The sequence below is a fragment of the Oncorhynchus nerka genome, linkage group LG11 (assembly GCF_034236695.1).
Source record: "Oncorhynchus nerka isolate Pitt River linkage group LG11, Oner_Uvic_2.0, whole genome shotgun sequence".
Classification (NCBI taxonomy): domain Eukaryota; kingdom Metazoa; phylum Chordata; class Actinopteri; order Salmoniformes; family Salmonidae; genus Oncorhynchus; species Oncorhynchus nerka.
Genome location: NC_088406.1, coordinates 43,069,193 through 43,091,277, shown reverse-complemented (window position 1 = coordinate 43,091,277; position 22,085 = coordinate 43,069,193). Strand labels below are relative to the sequence as shown.

Genomic DNA, 22,085 nt, shown 5'->3' with positions numbered 1-22,085 from the left:
GATATCACCATGGCAATAGTGCAATATAGACTAGGCTAACATGACAAGAGCAATGTCTTCACTGCGCTATTCTTGTAGGCAGTGCTGTGAGGTACTTTTGAACATACGAAGGTAGCCTACATGTGCCCTTTTGTAAGGTGATCACTAGATGCCCATGCTACAAAGAACATAATTGGCTAGATTATTGTGAATGATGAGCAAGTATATGAATGGTGTATTCTTTATTTAGGAATAGGCCTATCGTTAGTGGTTAAAATCATATTTTATGAGAGAAAGTCATACTTCCGAGTTCAGACCTTTGTAGCATGGCCAGATAGTGACTACCTTTAGTCTGAGGATGGAGGGAGATTGTGGCTTAGTTGATATAGCATTGTGCTAGCAACGCCAGAGCTGTGGATTTAAACCCAGGGCCACCCATCCGTAAAATGTATGCACAGGGCTGTGTCGCTTTGGATAAAAGCGTCTGCTAAATGGCATAGATTATATAATATCATTATAATAATACTACTATAAAAAAAAAAATGTTACCTGAGGCTTTTGTCAAACACCTTGGTCCGGAATACCTCCTCCTGGTCCAGGCTGATGGTGCAGAAGGTGCAGAGGTCCCGCTGTCGGTTGGGCCCCGAACACGGACCCAGGTTCTTGCCTTCACCTGCAGAATATGGAGGGGAGGGTCAGAGAGGCAGGTGGTGCTAACGTGGAAAATAGACTTCAGTCAAATAATTGTCAAGGTCTCTTTTCCATCGACCTGCTGTTACTATGGTTGATAATACCAATGTGAACATTTAAATCAGCACTGTTCAATTCCGGTCCTGGAGGGCCTAAACACTTCTGGATTTTGTTTCTACCTGGTAGTTCATTATTAGAAGGAGAGGAGGAAAAACAATTGTTTTTGTCCCTCCAGGACTGACATTAAACAGCCCTGATTTAAAAAGTAAAAAACACCCTAAAGATAATTTGTTTCAACTGAAGTTAGGCCTTCTCTGAAGATTTATTTTGATAACTTCATGATGTGGCATGTAGGGGGCCTAGTCATTTCATTGATGCATTTAGCCAGGATACTGAGGACAGTGCATGAACTTCCTCTCATCATGCTCCTGGCTCTGACAGTGGAGCGCTGATTCACAAATGTGAAACACCTCGGAAATCTCCAGCCAGGTAAACTGCTTGCACCTGGATCAACAGCACAGCAACAAATACCCACTATAAATGTATATACTACTGCACCATAAGATGGACTGCACACCACTACCTGTAATAGAGCTCTGTCTGTCTACATGTGCTATATGGCACATCACCAGGTTCATGTTTTAATAGTTTCACACATCAATGTGTGTGTGAACCACAATATTATTCACTGTGTAGTGGTTGACAGTGATCTAAATTGGTCTGGGATACGTAAGGGTGAACAAACTTGAATGGAGAAAAGCCAGAGTCGGGGATCAGGCTCTTTAAAAGGGCTATTAATATAGGTCTAATCCCAGAAAAGGGCTGTGAAAACCTACAGCAGAGCCCTGAGCTGCCACTAAGCCCCGGTGAGCCTGACCTGCAGGAGAGTTCAAGCCCTCGCTAACGCCATCCTCCTCCATGCCATCCTCACAAGAAAAAGTACTGGTTGCCATGGAAACACAGAGGCAAGAGGTCAAAGAGCAAACGTTACACTTATACAAACTTCTCTGTTTGTACTGAATAGACTACGACTTCCATTGACACTTTTTCATTTAAGACAAAGAGAAACCCCAAGAGGAAAAAAGGTTTCGCAAGATGGCAAACTGATTTTCTTGCCATGGGTAGTTCCTCAATTTCTCTCGTTTCCTGGGTGCTAATCAATGCATGTTAGTGAAAATGTCATTTGTTTTGCAGCCAATTTGTGTGCGCGCAAGTGCATAATGCATTCATTTATTATGTTTAAATGCACACCTATGATGACAGTACTTTGTGCATGTCAACTTCTGTGCTTGTTTGTACACGCATGACAGCATCTGCAGAAGTAAGCATCAGAGCCAGAGCGAAGGGGAGCGAATACTGGTAGAGTAGTGGTACAGTAGTCTATAACCAAGGGCAGGTACTTTGATTAGTCCTTTTTAGTGAAAACACTGATCAAAGGAGGAGTCCCATCTTTTAGACCATTGAGATAAATTCATACTTTTACTAGACTTCCTGCAATTAAAACAGGTTTATGTATGTGATGCTTAGCATGTTGTTTTCTCATGTTGCAGTAGATAGTGTGAATGGTGTTGTTCTCTCACACAGCTACCCTAACAAAGCTGACAGTATTGTTTGTGTGCCAGTAACATTCCATCAAAAGATCCTGTGTGGTACTGTGCTCATTCAAAACTAACAAACTGTCTGCATAAAAGCCAGGTGCATGTTTATGAAGTCAAACCAATTCTTTATCAAATGGACTTTGACAAAGTTACTTAAATATCTGCTATAGGCTAGTTGTTATTCATAGATGCAAGTCATGAAATGACATGCAGAGGATAATAACAATGATGGATGTGGTCTTGATGTGGAATTGTGTTTAGGACCTCAAGAAGTCTCTTAATTGCAACAACAAAAAAAGCACGCACCAGACATCCATGGGAAGGAAGCAATTTCAGTAATCCACTGGTCCTTATGATTATGACTTTTAAATGGATCTTATTCACGTGAGTAAACGGCATTGCAAGGGCCACACAGAGCTTATAGAATGTATTATGGAACTTTTATTAATTCAGGTTATTTTCCTGCTCAAAGAAGGATGGACAAGGGTGTTTGTGACCAAATATATCCAGAAAGTGTAAAAGTTCCACTCAAAGAAGAATATATTGTATCCATTATCTTTGATGAAATTCATATTTTTTTCCAAATCTGGGTAAATTCACGTTTTTTTCCCTTTCTTATCAATATGACAGTAACGAAAACCAGCTATTAGCCAACCCTGCTGGATAAGGGTATGGCTTAAAATTTCAAAATCATTTCTCAAGTGATGACTAATCTGGAATAGAGTAATATCGAAACTAGTTAGTTATTTCAACACAGTTACATTTCAGAACCTAACCAACACACGGAGACAACTTCCTGCCACGAGCGTTTCGCAAGATGAGAACCGAGACAAGGTAACTAGCTAGCTACTGGTAGCGTGAACTAGCTATGAATGACAAAATATTATTAGATAGCTAGCTAAGATAAGATACATTGAAACAAATGAATTACCTGTATAGGGAGTGGCACAATTACGGAAAGCACTTTACGTTTGCTAGAAAAAAAATAGACAGCTAAATTAGCAACGTAGCTAACTAGCGCGAGCCAGCTAACAGTTAAACTAGCCAGTCCTTGCTCATGTGTTTTGATGCGTGTGTGTGGATTTCAAACCACTGACTGTACTAACTAGCCCGTCTTTGCATAGGCTTTTGTTAGATAACCTAGCTGTGATATTGAAATAAATAGTTACATTGTGTCAACGTTTTCTGAAAATATAAAACAAGTTTAATCGGGCCCGGGCAACATTCATTCACAACAATGTCTCAATCTATCTTCATGAACTGGCTGTGTTGATCGTACCGCGCCCCTCTTTTTTTCACGTCGTTTACTTTTTTGTTAAACCCTTCAATTGAAGAATGCCGATACAATAAATACATCGTTCGCACTTACATATCTTTCCCCGCAGGCTTTGTAAAATCCGTATTTTCGTGTCCTCTTCTTCCGCCATGGTCCGACTTGACTGTATCTGTAGCTAGTACATTCAACGCTTAGCTATAATATCCGTTTATGAATGCAAGCGAAGGGCCAACCTACTGCAGCGTCACTACGAGCGCTATTGGCCGTACGCTGACATTAGACTAGACTGGAGAGACTTGTGTGAATAGTATTCACTGCACTGACTCTCACAGTTTGTAAAACAAGTGGAAGCTCTGTGCAGGATTCACACCCCAAAAAAGTGTCAAATATGAGAGGATGCGCTTCCTCTTTCGGTACCCGACCTACAGACACGGAATTTGCACAGACAATACTTGTAACTTCTGTGCTTGCCATAGGAGCATTTCTTGATATTTTGTTATTTGAAAGTAAAAAATGTTCAGGCCTACTGCTGATATAGTTTTGCAAAGTCGGATTATGTGCTTTTTTCAGTAATACAGGGAACTGGCTATGTTCACTTCTCTCATCTCTTTCTTATTTCAAGGCAGTCACAGTTTGGATGGTGGATTTCTTATCCAAGACTATTCAGGACATTCACAAGGACCGAGGGAATACAGGTATGCACACCTGCCTGCTCAAGGCAAGCAGAAATGATAGTGCCTTGTGCCTGTCAATTCGGGTGCCAATCTTCTTTACACCACTGGAACAGCACCCTAGACCCAACCTTATATTAACTTATTTTTCAAAACTGTAACCCATGTCCTAATAACCCTTAACCTTAGCACCAGTCCATCTTGACCTCAAAACCCTAACCAAACCCTTGTGCCCACTTTTTTTTGCAAGCCCTTTTGAAAACCTTAATCCTAAACCTGATTTTTTTTCCATATGGGTGATTCCTCATGAAACTAGAAAAAAAATATCATGATTTTGGGGATTTTCGCAAAATGTAATCAATAGAAGGGTCCTTTGGAGGAAGGATTGTTAACATATATTTGACATTAATTGGTATCCCTCTTAGATGTAAAGTCCCCTGTTTAGGGGACCTGCATGGTTCTGGTACCGTTCCGACTGACATTTTCACTTAGAAATTGGATCTGTGGACACTAGCTCAAAATGGCATGCATTGAGCGATAACCTTGGTTCCCACGGACACAGTAGTATATTGTCTGCCTGTGTGAGGTAGGACATTAAATCTGAAACCACTTGAAGCTCCTACCATTTAATTCGCTCTTCTGACTGTCCATCAACTCCTGGCTGAACCCTACATCACATCCACTGAAAAAGCGCATGCCTGCAATCCTTACATCATAGCGCAGCAGGTGAGAGTGGTTTCATCACTATAGCATATTCAGAGATTGATTTATAGCCATTAATCTTAAATATTCTATAGATTTTAAACAAAAAAATATTTCTGTGTCATAGATGGACAAATTTAATATGAAATTAATATAGCTCTATTTGATGTTCACAGCGGTGGGGGCAGGTGTTTTGATCAAGAGAGACCTTTAGAAAATATGCACATTTTCTCTAACACTAGACAAACAAATATGTATTTAACAGTTATAAGGAAGGTGAAATCTTATAGTAAGAGGTTTTATAATTTGATTATACTACATTTAGAAAGCATATGTCATTTCAAGCCATATTCATACAGTTTTGTTGAATAGGATATACGTCATATAAAATATTTCATATTTTCCTCATTTGTACTGTGTACTTGAGCTTGTCTTCAAAAGTGACTACACCTGAGCAATTTCTAAAAACAATTACCAGAAAGGTGAGATTTGAACCTTTCTTGGGAGTATGATGCATTACTAGTTACTGTTTATTGTTATCTCATGATTAATAATGACTTTTGGAGATGATGTAAATTACATTTTAGATTACATGTAGTTACTTTACTACTGATGACACTGCCTTGATCAGCCTGTTGCATGCTGACGAGGAACACCATGGCCCAGTCCTAAATGACTTTGTAGAGTGGTGTAACAAATCACACTTGGTCCTCAATACCAACAAGACCAAAGAGATGTGCGTAGACTTAAGGAAGCATACAACACCTACCTCTGCAACATCTATCAGAGGTCAGATCATAGAGATTGTAGAGAAATACAAATATCTGGGTGTCCTCTTGGACAATAAGCTTCAGTAGAGTAAATGTGCAGACCTGATCTACAAAAAGGGTCAGAGACTGTACTATCTCAAAAAGCTGGGATCTTTTAATGTTGACTGTGCTATACTGAATCTTTCATTGAGATTATTTAAACTTTTTGTATTGTTTGTTGGTTTGGCAATGCCACTGTCAGAAATATGCTGAGAAGGATTATCACCACAGCAAGCAAGATACTTGGAGTCAAACAGACAGGTCTGGATGAGATCTTTACATTCAGGGCCCTCTGCACAAAATCATTTTAGAACAAGCTACCCGAACTTTCAACTAATCCTCTCTGGGTGTAGGTATAGGGCACCCCTCGGCAGGAAAACTGAACTAGACAATAATTTGTGCCAGGTGTGATATCCCTCCTAAATAGCTCGTGCTAATGTTCCTATCGACCCAGTAAGGCCAGCAGGCTAGTCTCTTTTTATTTTTATGTAACTGTTATGAAAGAATATATTGTCAATTTGTTTTCTATTTAAACAACACTTTAAACGTGTACATGACACTGTTTTGGACAAGACTGACTTTATCAAAATGATCCTGTTTACACTTTGTCGTCAATTTTAATACTAGAATAAATGTTTCTGACTAATATCGATGCCACATGGGCTGTTTTCTATCAGAGAAGTAGTTGGCCTTCAGTTGCGCTTTAAATCATACTTGAGAAATAATTTGTTGGAACATTTGTAACATTTTGGCCTTGCCCAGGCCTCGTTTAAGGCTCCATAATGTTTCATCTGTAGGTGCTACAATGCAAAAATGTGTGTCATTTGAAGCTTTACTGCTTGCTCTTTAATATGAGTAGTAGTTTGATTTTAATACAAATGATCTTATAATGAAAATATAAAAAATGTGATTAGTCAAATGTTTTTATATAGTGATGAACATAATATACAATACGGACATATCAAAGTTCCAGAGTGGGATGTCTCCTAGTTTTAAAGTTATGGCCCATTTTATTCAGATAAATTGGCATAGCATGCTCCTTTATTTGTATCATTGCACATCCTGCAAATCGGCAGCAGAGGGCAACTGTTTTCACATTCACTCTGTTGGTAATGTTTACATATTGGATTATAACTCCAAAGTAGCAGAGATCCCATTCTGGGAATTTTGTGCTTGTAGAGTATATCAACAATATATTGAAACATTAGCCAAATCAAAAATGGTATATTTTAAATATTCATAAATGAATGAAAGAATTGGTTTTGTAATCAAAATACTACTCATATTGCAGAGCAAGTGGTTTCATATGACAATTTCTGCTTTGTAGCACCTACAGATGAACCATTGAGGCCTGGGTAAATGTCACATTCCAGCTTCAATGAATGATTTCTCAATTATGCTTTAAGATGCAAATGTCTAATATGTCAACAAACCTTCCACCAAAGGAACCTTATATAGACTACATTTCATGAAAATCCCCAAAATCATACTCTTCTTTTTGTTCTAATTTTGTGAGGAATCACCCATATGGATGTTTTTATCTATGTGACCACTTACCTCATCATGAAGGAAGTAGATTAGATGACCAGATGCTTGTGTTAGAAGAGGATACCAGTGTGATTCAATTTGCCGTTTCTATAAACCAGAGGAAGTTTCAATGTATAAACCTAACCTGCTTTGCATTTGGTTATGTGGTCCTTATGGGTATCAGCCATGATGACTACTCCATGACTATGCTTTGATTTGTCAAGTGTGTATTATTCATCAATAACTTTTAGACTGTGTAGCCAATTGTAAATAGTTAAAACTCTCATGGCCTGTGACTCACAGCCACCTCAATGGTTTATCTTCATTAACACAGTCAACTTAATAATTGAAGGAGCAGAGAGTAGTAGTTAAGGTTTATCCAGAAACTGGTAGCATTAGGTAACAAGGGGGTTGCAGAGGAGAAGGTAAGTACTGTACTACCTAATAAACCTGTTACCAGATCGGGGCCAGTTCCGACTCCAGGGGGGTGGGGAGAGGGGAACATCTGGATTTTGCTTTGTGTGGGCCAAACTCTAAAATGTTGCTGGGTTTTGTTGAGGGATGATGGGAAAGGAATTAACTTCTCAGATGGGCTGACCCTCAAGGCCACCAAGTGACTGTAGAACTGAATTCAACAGAGCACCAGAGTAAACAGACAGTCAGATTTACTAAGCATTTGCACTTTTGCAAACTCTGCACACTTTTATTTACCAAAGGTAATACAACTGAGAAGTTAGGTAAAACATTTAACACAAAGGTAGAGGAGCATTCAGTAAAGTAAAGAGTAAAAATATTAGATGGCTTAGATTTGTTTTTATTTATATTTGTCTTATGAAAGTAACAGCTGCAAACTGCATCAGTGCAAGGACTTACAGATTATGTCCTCCTGTGTGCTTATTTAATCTAAACAATAGGAGGGTGTGTATGTGTGTGCCATGCATTAATTTGTCCTCTTAATTCGAGAATGTAGCTTAACAGCTCTTCTCGGCAATTCCAGACAGGTTTGTTTGTTTATTTATCTAAATAACCCAAGACACGGGAATATAAAAACAAGCATGTATGTTTTCTTCCTGTCATTATCTACTGGTTTATTGATTAATTATTTATTCCCTCTGACAAACTGCAGTTTGTCAACTTTGTAACACTCATGTATATTATTTTAAGACACACATAGGGACTCATTCATTTGGATGGTGCATGTGGTAATGACACTACCAAAGTGGTGGACAGACTATTAATATGAATGGTAGCCTATACAGTGTAAATATAAATTATTATAAAGTGCAAATAACTATGCATAGGTATAGAATATGGACAGCACAATAATTATGAACTAGTCTCAAAGCAAAATAAAGTACAAAAATAAATCACTTTTTTTTTTAAACATGAAAAATTACCTATTTTGTTATAAGTGAAAACTATATTTACATAATGTCAGTTAGGTCCTCATATTCAATATCTGCTTTCCATTGGCAACTTATTTCAGATCTATCTGTTTTCCAGGCCCAGGTCAAAAACACAATATCAAATAATGTTTTCAAAGTACTTGAGGTGAACTTGATTTAGTTTGGGTCAATTCCTTTGTGTCCATTATTTTGGGCAAACTAACTTAAATCAAACGAACCTACATCAAGCACAGCTTTGAAATCTATTGACATACAGTACCAGTCAAAAGTTTGGACACCTACTCATTCCAGGGTTTTTATTTTTACTATTTTCTATAAATATAGTAAAAATAAAGAAAAACTCTGGAATGAGTAGCTGTGTCCAAACGTTTGACTGGTACTGTATGTATTTGACTGTAGGTCTGCAACTTATTACATAGGCATATAATCACTTAAAAGTATTTCCCTCCTGAATGATAAGTAGTATTATGTCTGTAAAGAGGTCTCTTCTTTGCACTGTATGTACTCTTCTCTGACTTGGGCGAGGAGGGAGTGGTTGCCCTAGTGACAGAGTCTCTTTTCAGATATGTAGAAGAAGACTGCCCATAGCTAAAATGACTGTCTGCTCCTGGTGTGGTCATAGGGGCCTTATGGCTGGGTGTCTCTCTACCGATATAGTCTACTTGATTCTGCCTTTTGGACGTGAGGCTTGTCTGATGTTGCTCTTTGTGTTCAATGCACTTTTTAGGCTTTCTATACTGCATCTCTGAAGTGGAAGGCTTTCTGTACTGCATCTCTGAAGGGGAAGGCTTTCTGTACTGCATCTCTGAAGGGGAAGGCTTTCTGTACCGCATCTCTGAAGGGGAAGGCTTTCTATACTGCATCTCTGAAGGGGAAGGAGAAAAGGTGTCGGTGCAGGGGGGTGACATTGGAGTTTTCTGATAGTGTCCATCACTAATTCTAAATGGAATCTCTTTCTCGGGCGCCACTGACATGTAGTCACCTGTGTCCTCCCATTCCTCGTGCTTAGGCTCTATCTTCTCTGTTGAGAACCTGCCTAGTGATCCCGCTGGCATTTTGCTCTCCTTGTCGATGCTATATTGATCCTCCCCTTCCTCTGTTTTGATGACATGCTTTTTCAGATTTAAGCCTAAGTCCAAAATTGCTTGGCGTTTTGGGACTGTGGAGTAGTTGTCGCTGCTGTACCCCTTTCCTACTGTCTCTTGGTGTTTTTTTTCATGGCTCTTCTTGGTTGCGAGGTAGAGGAAGCGCTGGGGGCAGAAGGAGCAACGATACCGCTTCTCTGTGCTGGGGCTGCGGGCACAATTGTCAAAGCAGGAGCCATTTTCCATACAGCTCTTGCATACGTAATCCCTGCTGTCCTCAGCGGTCTCAAAGCTGGCACTGGGGGCTTCGCCGGGGGGACACTGCTTTGCACAGGTCCGACAGAAAGTTGGGTGACAGCCAATGACATGCGCTCTCAGACCAGATGCCGTTATGAAGGTGCTTGCACAGATGTCACAGGTGTATGCCGTCTTTGGGCTGGTGTTTCTGAGACGTTGTTTCAGCTCTGTACCCTCGCTGGAGATGCTCTCTTCAGCACTTCTGCATCCTTTATCCAGGTAGTCTTTGCTGGCCCTGGGCACTAATGAGGATGTCATGGAATAGCATAGACGACGTCTCTCTTTTCTGTGTTTGGATCTCAGTTTCTTACTCTTCTTCTTGGGTTTGTAAGAGTAATAGGGACGCCAGAGCTTGTCAGCTGTGTCACGGTCAGTGAGGTCATCACATGGCTCTGGCTCTATGACAGAAGTGACCTCTGTCCTGAAGCGGAGGCTGGAGATCTCCATGCTGCCCTCTGTAGGCCGGCCCTGGTCCCAACACCTCTCCTCTACCTGGTTCCCGCTGCTTCTTTTCCTCTTCCTGGGGAACAGCTTGGAGCCCTTGATCCTTCGGCGAATGATTGCCTCGTTGCCAATTTTCACTGTGATCTGGCAGAGGGGTAGAACGTGACCATCCACGGAGGGACCTGGACATGCAGGCTTGGCAATGTACGTTTCAGTTCCCCCGCCTGCAGTCTTGCTAGTGACCAGGCTCTCAGCCCCTGGCAGAAAAAGCTGACTGGTCATGGCTTCAATTCTCTGAGCTGCAGCTGAGAGCTCACATAGCCTGTTCAGAGAGCTGGGTGGGTTACTTTTTAGGATTGGTAGATTGTGACTGTTGCCCTCCTGGTTCTTAAACCTTTGGAATGCGGCACCATCTCCATAGTCCATTGCAGGGGACTCCCCACCTGCCTGCATTATGGCCAAGGGGGTTGAATAGCTATATGGAGGCCCATTATGCTCAGAGTGAGAGGCCTGTTTTCCTGTGCCTGCATCTTGGTCTACATCTTGGTCACAGGGCTGATCAAAACTGATGCGTGGCATTACTGATGCCACCACTTTTGGAGTGGCCATGAATGTCACAGGCACTGAGAATATAGCAGCGTCTTGGTTACTCATAGCACCACCATCATCAAATGAAGGGATGGGAGAGCTGCAGCCCAGCGGGGCCTGCTCACTGCCCTCCAGCTCCTCTGAATAGGTCTGACTGTAAGTCTTGTACCGTCTCTTTCTAAATTTCATAGGCAGAAGCCTGTAGAGTTTGATGGGGTAAACACTGCCCTTAAATCCTCCATTTGCTGACTTCTTACTCACAGACAATCTGGGATCGATTCCGTGGAAGGCCTTCTGGTGGTTCTTTAGGATGTAGTAGGTCATGAAGGTCTCTAAGCAGAATATGCACTGGTAGCGGCGCTCTCCTGTGTGCCAGATCTCGTGTTTGGTGCGATACTCGGCTAGGGCAAACACTTTATTGCAGTAGTGACAGGGGTATGCCCTCTGCCAGGAGTGAACATTCTCGTGGCGCTTCAGACTGGAGACGGTCACATATGCCCGTTTACACACACTGCAGTTATAGACCCTCTGGCCTCCACTAGGTTTCACTAACTTATCTACAGCCTGCAGTGTTTTTGACTTGGGGTTCATTTGGAGGCTGGTTGGAGGGAAAGGGTCAGGAAGTTCAGTCGGAGATAACTGGACATTAGTTACTGTATTGTTCGTGCTTGGCATGCTGTCTGAATAATGGTCTGCCCCGGCCTCTTTGCCTTGGGGCTCGTGTTCAGGCGAGCCCCTCTGTGATTTCGTGCACACAGTCTCGTGATTCCGCAACCGCTTCAAATGCATGAACTTCCTGCGACAAAACTTGCAAAACAAATGACTGACAAACCTTTTTTTGTGCATTTCTGTGTGTACGGTGAGAAGTGCTTTATTGGTGAATATCTCTGGACAGTGCTCACAGCTGTAGATTGATATGCTATCATCTGTGTAGGCTGAAAGTGGAGGTGGGTCCAGCTCCCTATAGCCATTATCAATGGCTAGAGGCAGCTCATTGGTCCTGCTTGTCTGCGGGTATAATGACGGGGGTGACGTTCCCACATGTTGTACAATGGGCTTAATTAATGTCGGGCTGCTTCCAGTTGGATGCACAGGTTCATGTGCTACAGCCGGTGTTTGAGGTGTGCTTTTACTCAAGGCGGCTCGCAGTCTGTGACGCTTTTTGAGTGGGCCACTGTTTTTGCTGGCCAGTTGTCTTGGTTGGGACTGTGTGGGCTTGGTGCCCTTCTTGTTGTCTTCCTGGTTGCCATCCCTGTGCTCAGGGTCCCTGGGTCCCTGGCTAATGACTGCGTAGGAGTGCTCTGACAGCGCCTGCATGGGCTCATTGTCCACTGCGAGGGGGCAGGGGGCAGGGCAGCCCGCTGGGGTCTGTCCAAGATCAGGTGATAGCCTCTCCCCCCTGTGCAGGTCTAGTGGGGTGAAGAGGTTGTTCCCGGGACCCACCTCAGTGATAGAGAAAGCATTGGTGATCCTCGGGCCTCTAGCACTGTCTGGTTCCTCTGGCCTGGAGGTCTCTTTCTTTGCTTTACGAGGACCTTGGGCCTTACTACGGCCTGTGGTCTTAACAGGGTTGGTTGAGGTCTGGATCTGTGGCCCACCTGAGTCCTGCCTGTCTTGTTCCACTAGTTTCTCTAAGAAGGGAATCCCCAGTCTTTTTCCAGCTGCCATCAGGCATCTAGTGTCCTCTGTGCTAGGTGATGATGTAACCTTAGAACAGTAGAGGAGGTTGAGGATGCTGGCGAACACCTCAGACCTCAGGTCCATGAGCTCCAGCACCTGGCTGGAAGTCCACACCTCAGTGGAGGTGAAGGCGCTGCGGAAGTATCCGCTGCAGGCAGCCAGGATGTTCCGGTGGGCCCGGAACTTTACATCCTCCACCACGATGGTGACATCACAGAAGAGGCCCTGGGAGCGCTGCTCATTGAGCCTGCTGAGGAGCGCCTGGGGATGGGAGCTGTCCATCAAGCCCTGGGTGCAGGGAGACGTCACGGTCATCTGCATAGAGGACATAAAGGAAATTTCAAATTGGTTTCGAAACCCATTGCTTATAGTCACAATGAATAATATGTACACGTCATTACATTTGTACCAACTGAGTCCCATGTGGCTCAGTTGGTAGAGCATGGCGCTTGCGACGTCATGATTGTGGGCTCGATTCCCACGGGGGACAAGTATGAAAATACATGCACTCACTACTGTAAATTGCTTTGGATGAGAGTGTCGGCTAAATGACTAAAATGTAAAAATTACTAAATTGTCATTCTGGAATTTAACAAAAACATATGAAAGGGGTACATACTTTTTCTGATGTGGAATTAGAAATTGTGTTATTTATTCTGTGTTAGATTCTTTAGTATTCAAAATATTAGTTGGCTATAATTGTGCAAACAATAACATTTCCTTTCATACAGAGATAATCTAAGGTATATGGTTTATGTTACTTTGATTAAGCATGGGCATGGGCTGGATTTGGCAGTAATGCCCTTATAGAAATCAAGTGGAATGAGTTTTATAAGAAAGCCATCCAGCTCTTCTTACTTTGTCACACTAGATGGCAGCAAAGTTTAAGGAGATGATGCTGGCATACCATATCTTGAAGAACTGTAGGCCCTATCTTATTTTCCACAAGCCTATTTAAATAGATTAACCAGAACAATGCTTAGTTCTCATGAGAATTAACTAGTGTAATATTTACTCAGTGAAAAGTAACAACAGTACAAAAATGTCCTATTGACATTACCCTTACAAAATGTTTACAATGCTGTACATGAATAATTTCTGATGATTCTCTGTTGGAAAAAACAGCATTGACCATACATTGGAAAAATGTGTACACCTGGAAATGAGCACTCACCATTGTCTGAAAACCAATTCAATTAAACTCCTTGCTTTCAGACATTTCTATTTTACATTTCTGAATAATTGCCTCGCATTTAATAGAACTACACTGAACAAAAATATAAGCGCAACATGTTAAATGTTGGTCTCGTGTTTCATGAGCTGAAAAGATCCCAGAAATGTTCCATACGCACGAAAAGCATATTGCTCTCATTTTGTGGACACATTTGTTTACATCCCTATTAGTGAGTGTTTCTCCTTTGCCAAGGTAATCATCCACCTGACAGGTGTTGCATATTAAGAAGCTGATTAAACAGCATGATCATTACACAGGTGCACCCTGTGCTGGGGACAATAAAAATAAACTCTAAAATGTGCAGTTTTGTCACACAACACAATGCCACAGATGTCTCAAGTTGAGGGAGCGTGCAATTGGCATGCTGACTGCAGGAATGTCCATCAGAGCTGTTGCCAGAGAATTTAATGTTAATTTCTCTACCATAACATTGTTTTAGAGAATTTGGCTATATTTCCCACAGCCTCACAACCACAGACCACGTAACCACGACAGCCAGCTTCTTACCTGCAGGGTCGTCTGAGACCAGCCACCCAGACAGCTGATGAAACTGTGGGTTTGCACAACCAAATAATTTCTGCACAAACTGTCTCATCACCAGGTTCATAACTGACTTCAGTGGGCAAATGATCACTGGTGGGGTTATGGTATGGGCAGGAATAAGCTACCGACAACAAACACAATTGCATTTTATCGATGGCAATTTGAATGCACAGAGATACCGTGACAAGATCCTGAAGCCCATTGTCGTTCCGTTCATCCGCCGCCATCGCCTTAAGTTTCAGCATGATAATGCACAGCCCCATGTCACAAGGATCTGTATACAATTCCTGGAAGCTGAAAATGTCCCAGTTCTTACATGGCTTGCATACTCACCAGACATGGCACCCATGGAGCATGTTTAGGATGCTCTGGATCAACATGTACGACATTGTGTTCCAGTTCCCAATCAATATCCAGCAACTTCGCACAGCCATTGAAGAGGTGTGGGACAACATTCCACAGTCCTCAATCAACAGCCTGATGCAGAGCAAAGGAGATGTGCCGCGCTGCATGAGGTAAATGGTGGTCACACTAGATACTGACTGGTTTTCTGATCCACGCCCCAACTTTTTTAACTTTAAGGTATCTGGGACCAACAGATGCATATCTGTATTCCCAGTCATGTAAAATCCCTAGATTAGGGCCTAATCATTTTTTATTTTATTTTATTTTAATTTGACTGATTTCCTTATATGAACTGTAACTCAGTAAAAACTTTGAAATTGTTGCATGTTGCGTTTATATTTTTGTTCAGTATATATTTGTGAACCTATTCCTGAGGACGTATGGCTTCCTGGAGACTCTTCTCTGTTTTGTTGTTTCCTAATCTGGTGAGGCACATTAGGCTACTTAACGCAGAAAGACTACAGTCTGGAGGCTGCCACACTAAACATGCGCTAGTCAAGTGCCTGAAGAAAAATTACTTGTACCTGGCAAGTGATACATCTGGTGGAGTGGAAACTAGAATGAGGACAAACGTGATTCACCCAGGATGTGGAGTCGCTCTATCTGCTTCAGTGAAACGTTCAATGCCACTCCAGGTCACCAGCCATGCTAGAGTCATTGCCCTTACTGGCTGGTAGGTACATCAGCATAATTCATACTGAAGGCTCAGGTTAATGGCAGTATATGAGATGGTAAGATTGCCTCACCTGACTCATTTGCCCTTTCTGCCCCTAGCGTTAGTTCATTATTCATAAGCACTGTAGGATTGTTTTGACTGCTCTCACCCACACACAGCTGAGACAGAGCTAATACAATTACAGGAATAGTTAACCAACGCCCTATAATTGAAACGGGTCCGCTGCACTGGGCTACAGAGCCACTGTAGTGGAACGACCACAATGTTGACCATTTAGCTCTTTTCAGTGTAGAATTCAGTTGCTAATCCAGTCCCTAAATCGCACATTCATGGCGCGCACATACGACTTACACAAACACGCCACCTGCTTCACTATATCTATAGACATCTGTAGAGCATTCCCACTGGGCACACACTGGTTGAATCAACGTTGTTTCCACGTCATTTCAATGAAATTACATGGAACCAATGTGGAATAGATGTTGAATTGGAGTCTGTGCCCAGTGGGTTGTTTTATGTTTGTGTGTAACGTCTTCCGATGCTTTTGCATGTGGTTCAGGGCGATTTTAATATCTCTTGTCTTTCTGTCTAACCTAAGAGGAAATTAAAGAGCACAGCACTTCCTGTGTGTCCCTCCCAGGGGAGTGGGCCTATGTCACTGTGTGGACTGGTCTGAGGCAACACCTCTGTCAACCTAAGCATCATCTTGTGTAAAAGCCTATCTGCAAAGGCAAGTAGCTTCTGAAGTTAGAGGTAGGCTATATTTAGGCTATCAGCATTTCTTTTTGACTTTCTGTTTGCATGACTATTAATGATTATGCCTATATGCTGCTGAAGCCTAGGCAACATAGTTCTATTTTTATTAGCATCCCGTGATTTTTGTCCCCGACTTCTGGAAACATGTTTATTTTAAGATCAGCGTCACAACATACTTCCTAATGCAAAATGTCTTCTTTCCCTGTCTGACATCAAAGATGCAATCCCTGATGTCCGGCAGAGGTGCTTTGGAGCGCACCACAGCTTTGCTTACAGAGAGAACAAGGCTATCTGATGGTATAGGTCTGCTCTGCAATTGTGGCATTGTTGTTATGCATATAGTAGGGCAGGTTATAAATGTGTACTACCAAATGCTGATACTGTAATTTCCCATGGCATAGCGGCCATTTTCTATAGTTTACTTTATCCTTGTTGAAGGTGAGCTGTTGGGGTAGGTTAAAATGGCTGCCCGTTTATGGGGTACCATTTGTCCCTGCTCCAGATTGCCATTAGACCATGATGTTGAGATGAGACCACCTCTTCGTAACAAAAATATCATTTTCCATATACCCTTAGTTGAATACTGCCCTAGAGGCATCCCTATTGCACCCAATTGCTTGTTCAACTACATTACATCTACGTGTTTTAATATTGAAACTGTACTCATTTTCAGTCTATATTTCAACTGACTGTCCTAAGCATCACACTCTACATATTACTCAGAAAAGGCAGGGAAGAACGAATAACCTAATGACAGAGGTTAGATTTACATAATTGCACAGCAATAAACCATACATTCCGCCCCAGGCCATAAACACTAATTTGACTTAAAATGTCCGTATTGAAACAAAAATGCGTAGTCACTTAACTTATTATTAAAGTGATCAAGCACACTTGTTTGAAGAAAAATCTATCTTAATAAAATACATTTTTGCTCATGTTTTCTCTAGGTGCCACGATTACAATATGGCTGGCAGCAGACAGAGAAGAGAAGCCTTGCGTATCGCTGGGAAACACAGCCTCCTGCCTCCCCGTCTGACAGGCCTATGTTGTCATGGCAACATGCTGTGGCGCAGCACTTATTGGGATTCAGATTCAGACGGATGGTGGGGCTGGTGGGCGACTGCATTAGCCGTCCGGGGATTTGGTTTGGTCCTTCCTCGCAGTGAGCCCTGCCTGTCTGAGAGCCACAGCGCCGCAGAGCTCCCAGGCTCCAACACCACCGCAATGGAGGCTCGCCGCCCTTTGTTTCCACTTTGGATATGTGTCAGTGTGTGTGAGTCTGCAGCAGAAATGCAGCAGCCGATGGACTTTTCTCTCTTCTGCTTATGGCAGGCGATGTGCTTCAGCCTTGATGCTGATTTCCCCTGGTTTGTGCCGCTTTCCTTGTATTTTCATCTGGAAATTGCCTGCATATCTGCGGTTTCAGTTGATTCTTTTCAATAAGGGCTGATATGACCAATTTTCTCTCATCTTGATGTGCTTTACTCTGTTCACACATTGAGCGGAAATTTTGAATTTGTCATGAACGGTTGTCTCTTTGCCACACCCTAGTTCACTGTGCCTTAGAATATCATGCGATATGCATTTCAAACCCTTAAAAATTAAAATTCCCTAATTTCTGTGATCCACAAGGCGAGAACAAAACTGTCATGAATACAAGCTGTCTAGTCAAACAAAGAGCGAAAATGGCATAGCAGAACCCAGTCAAGCCACCCCATGCAATATGTGTATTTCCGTTAAAGATAGATTGTAGATTGGTTGGAAACGTGCAGAACATACCTTTGCGAATCAGATAAAATGACACAGGAGGCGAACAGCTGACACAGAAGGCGAACAGCCAAAAACATTACGCAGTGTCCTTCCACTATAGTCCATATTCTCTACCGTACAGAAAAAAAAACTTTTGTGAAAGGAAGGCGAAAGTAGGCACTTTTTTTTCTAGAGTCGTCGCTGCTCAGTGGTGCCGTTGGAGGCAGAGCTTTCGCTGTTGTCTTTCTTTCCTCCTCTCACTCTCATTCCCTCCCTCTCTCTTTCTACGCTGCTCACTCTGCTTCAACGTCCTTCGTCTCTCCCTAGGTCCTGGTTGAGTACTCCCGCACTCTCCTCTTCCACCCAGTCCTGTCCTGGCTTGCCCCAGCTCTCAGACCATTGACCACAGGATTCCCACATTGAAGTTTAAAAATAGCTAGACTGGACTATGGGTCTGTCTGCTGCCTCTGTGCTGCCCGGGCAACTGAAGCCCAGCGGCATCTACTTTGCAGTCGCCAAGCAGGAAACGGCAACTTTATTAATCATGGCTGAGGACGGTAAGAGAGAGTGGCTCAGTGCTACATCACACAGCACTACGCCGTGCTGCACAGAGCACAGAGAAAACACCTAGGTTGCACGCCTGCTACCGGGGTTACATCGATACAACTTCAACCATACCACAAAGTGCACCCACAATCACATTTCTGCTCAACTTCTACACCGACACCATTCATACTGTATCTCACAGTCCAAAAGGGAAGCTAGATCTGTAGCTCACTTTCAAACACAGTCACATCACGCTCTCCATCTGTCTCATGCCTATGCACACATGCACTTTCTCTTTGTGTGTGCTATTGTGTACACTCAACCCTCTCTCGCTCTTTGTCAGCACATCTGTGTGCATTGCCTCATGAACATAAGCCTACAAAGCTCGTTTGTATATAGCAGCATAATCAATGAGATATCTGTGACTATATATGGTTTATTTCTCTCATCTACTTCTGCACTTTCAAAGTAAGAGAAAGTGAGAGAGAAAAAAGGATGTAGAAGAGAGCAGGGGGAGAGGAGGACCGTCATCTTTGTGGAGGCTGCTGATGGATGGGAACACAGAGGGATGCCTCAGCACTGCAGAGTGCAGGAGGGAGGGGCTAAACCAGGCAGGCAGGGCAATGCTAGCCCCACCAGCTGCTGTAGATGCACACAGTTGCTTTATGCATATGAAGGCGGAGGGGTTTTATTACAAGTGTTTTTGAATTTGCAAATGTGTCTTTGCTTTCTTTCCGGGGTCAGGGATGAGGCTTCTGCACCCGGGTGTGAAATCCATGCACATTTTACATTTATTTGGTCTCACAGAACAGATTTGCCTCATGAAATGCATGGAAGACATTTGTTGTGCACTTTCTACCAGTGTTCCTTCAGCTTATCATGAAAATCCCCATGCCTCTGTCCCCTCCTGCTTTCTGTGCTTTCTCTCTCCTCTGCTCATTACTAGTCACATGGCCTTGTGGTTGTGATCGAGACGCACACAATTAACCACAAGCTCAGCCGTCTGCCAGCTATTTCTGGTGCAGGCCTACCCGGCTTGATTGTTGACATTACCTGAGTGCGATCAAGGCCCCTGTCTGCTTGCATTGGCCTGGGTAAGCAGTACACCAGCCTGGAGCACGCCAGCCCTCACACTTCTGTAAGCCGCTGCACTTTGGCATGACCTTGTTGCTGTGGCAACCTTTGAAGAAAACAGTGCTACCTTAACAGCATGGTGGTATGAATCAGTAAAGGTTGCGAACCTTACACGTTCTGGGAGGGAGCCTCTTAAAGCCAAAGGAAATATGATTTGACATGTTTGAGTGGCCACTATCATGCCTTTATCTCAGTTTTTCCTCTGGTGTCTTTCCGTTCTCTTCCTTAAGTGTTAAGACATTCCTGCTATGTATGGTTAATGGTCTTGCCTGCTTCCTCCCCACTTTTCCTGTATTTGTAGTCTTGCCTGCACAATCGATTTCCACTGGTGCACTGCAGGGGAACTCAACATCCCAAAACAAATAATAAGTCTAGTCCTCCTTTACCATCCATGCTGTTTTTTTAAAAGCTTTTTTTTGTTGTTTTGTTTTGAGAATTGCAAATTAAGTGCCTGCAGTACCTACTGTTGGTCTCAATTACCACAACCCCTCTCCCACAGTATTTGTTAGTACTTCGAATGTCTTGCAAACAAAGAATACATAAAGAGCGGTTGAAATTTGAACAAATCATTTGGACAAATTTATATTGCTATGAACACATGATTATTTGTGGATATTGGAGAAATTAAAATGATCCAACCTGTTGATTCATTGTTGCCATTCTCTGGGATGAATTCTTCTTTCACTCTTGAATAATTGCTTGGAGATTCATCCCTGTCAGACAGATCACATATCAACAATGTGACTTTACCATTTACTTTTAAAATTTCATTTAGTTTTAATAGAAATTGTCTAGATATATTCCTTCTGCCATCCTCTATTTTTTTGGGCACACACAACTGTTTTACAGCTGGGATATTTTCAAAACCACAACAAAAGAAGACATGCCTTTACTGCCTCAGTCTGTCCGGAGCCACTTGCAGAGCCCAGCTAGAGAGTAGACTAGAGGAACATTGATCGGCAGGGAAACAGAGCCCATAGCGCAAGCCTGACTAGGCCTTGTTCTCTCAAAACAGACACACCGCGTATATAAACACTGATCCTCATTACTGTTGCGCTGGCACATCCAACTCACACATGCTCAGTAGCCGACTAACATTTTTATTCCCTGATGGTCCTACAGGCCCTTTTGCTATCGCTATGGAAGTGAGCAGTCCCTCTGGAGAGTGTAGGAAGGAGAGTTGTTGCTAGCCAGCTCCAGGCCTGCTCTCTCTCTGCCTAGCCATATAATTTACCTTCCGCCTTCTCCTCTGTTTACTGGTGGCTGGCTGCCTGTGTGTGTGTCTGTGCCCAGCCTGGGCACACAAATTCTCCCTCCAGTCCACTCCTGAGACGCTGCCCGTCTGGAGGCCGATGAGGCGCTGACACTGCTGCGTCACTCCTGCTGCATCACTGACCCACAAAGAGGAGATGAGGAGGACATGAGGGGTGGTGGGAATGTGTTGCAAGGTATAAACGAAAGAGAGTGAGCTCTGCCCAAACATATAAATAGAGAGAAAGTGAGGCTTCCGGGCTGTCGCAGGCCTAGCCACTGTGCTGTTCAGGAAGTGGAGCCAGAGAGATATTTTGTTACGTAATGAATATTTTTCCTCCCAGACCCAGCTGAGGAGGCGGTGTTTAGCGACTCTGACTCAGGCTAATAATAGAGCTCAGTACCAGTGAGGGCCGTGTGTGTGCGGGAATCTGATCCATTTCACCCCCCGAAGTGAGGTATTTGGACAAGATTGAATGATTAGTCGATGTTTACAACTTAAAAGACACGTTTTTAAACAACAATACATGCATTAAAAACTATCTCCATCGTGTCCTTTGTAATGTTGCAATGTAAAGACAGATTAAAAAAAATATATATATATAAACATGTTCTGTTTTACATGACTCTCCTCTTATGATGTAAAGGGTGAGTATGAGTTTATTTAAACAAATGAAGTGGGGTTATGTGGCCTATCTTTCTGATTATACTACTAAAATGTTTGCTCTTAAAAAAATCCCCTTTCACCAAACTTCCCTTGCACTTGGAGGGTTCACACATTTTTCTCTGATACATTCGCTAAATAAGCCTATCTTCGATTACCTTCAAACTCATGCCAGTGTGGTTACAGTTCAACAGCAGGATTACGTTTGTCTGATAGCACTTGTTTTGCATACGTCACCTTTGTTTTACTTGATCCACATCCTGAAGTACGGATTGTGTATTTCTCTGCCACTTTGCTCCCTCTGCTGGCTAGTGTTTGTATCAGGTCCCCCCTCCTCACACAGCTCCTTCAGTACAGTTAGTTTTCAGCAGA

The 22,085-nt window shown here is 42.7% G+C and overlaps 2 protein-coding genes and 1 long non-coding RNA gene across 3 annotated transcripts in view; 1 reads left to right on the top strand and 2 right to left on the bottom strand.

Annotated features, from left to right (window-relative positions):
- Nucleotides 1-3,871, bottom strand: part of LOC115136912 (ras GTPase-activating protein 2-like) — a 54,515-nt gene extending 50,644 nt beyond the window's left edge. The window contains exons 1-2 of the mRNA XM_029672824.2: nucleotides 3,637-3,871; nucleotides 529-652 (exon numbers count right to left, since the gene is read on the bottom strand). Of these exons, the coding sequence (XP_029528684.1) occupies nucleotides 529-652; nucleotides 3,637-3,694 (182 nt within the window). The 5' untranslated portion in view covers nucleotides 3,695-3,871. The remainder of the gene's footprint in view (nucleotides 1-528; nucleotides 653-3,636) is intronic.
- LOC115136920 (uncharacterized) lies at nucleotides 2,995-20,444 on the top strand. The gene is made up of 3 exons (XR_003864727.2): nucleotides 2,995-3,101; nucleotides 4,166-4,238; nucleotides 17,317-20,444. It is a non-coding gene; the product is annotated as an uncharacterized LOC115136920 (long non-coding RNA).
- Nucleotides 7,917-21,393, bottom strand: LOC115136910 (zinc finger and BTB domain-containing protein 38-like). The gene is made up of 3 exons (XM_029672819.2): nucleotides 21,033-21,393; nucleotides 20,438-20,511; nucleotides 7,917-13,067 (listed from the first exon to the last, which is right to left on the bottom strand). Exons 2-3 carry the CDS (start codon nucleotides 20,456-20,458, stop codon nucleotides 9,090-9,092), a joined length of 3,999 nt encoding a protein of 1,332 aa, XP_029528679.2. The 5' UTR covers nucleotides 20,459-20,511; nucleotides 21,033-21,393; the 3' UTR covers nucleotides 7,917-9,089.
- Nucleotides 21,394-22,085: the final 692 nt, after the last annotated feature.

Excerpts from the sequence above, each read along its gene's own strand:
- LOC115136910 (XM_029672819.2), bottom strand. The coding sequence starts at position 20,458 with ATGGCAACAATGAATCAACAG. Across the intron at positions 13,068-20,437 it reads TGGCAACAATGAATCAACAG|ATGACCGTGACGTCTCCCTG; the intron begins GTTGGATCATTT and ends TCCTCTATGCAG.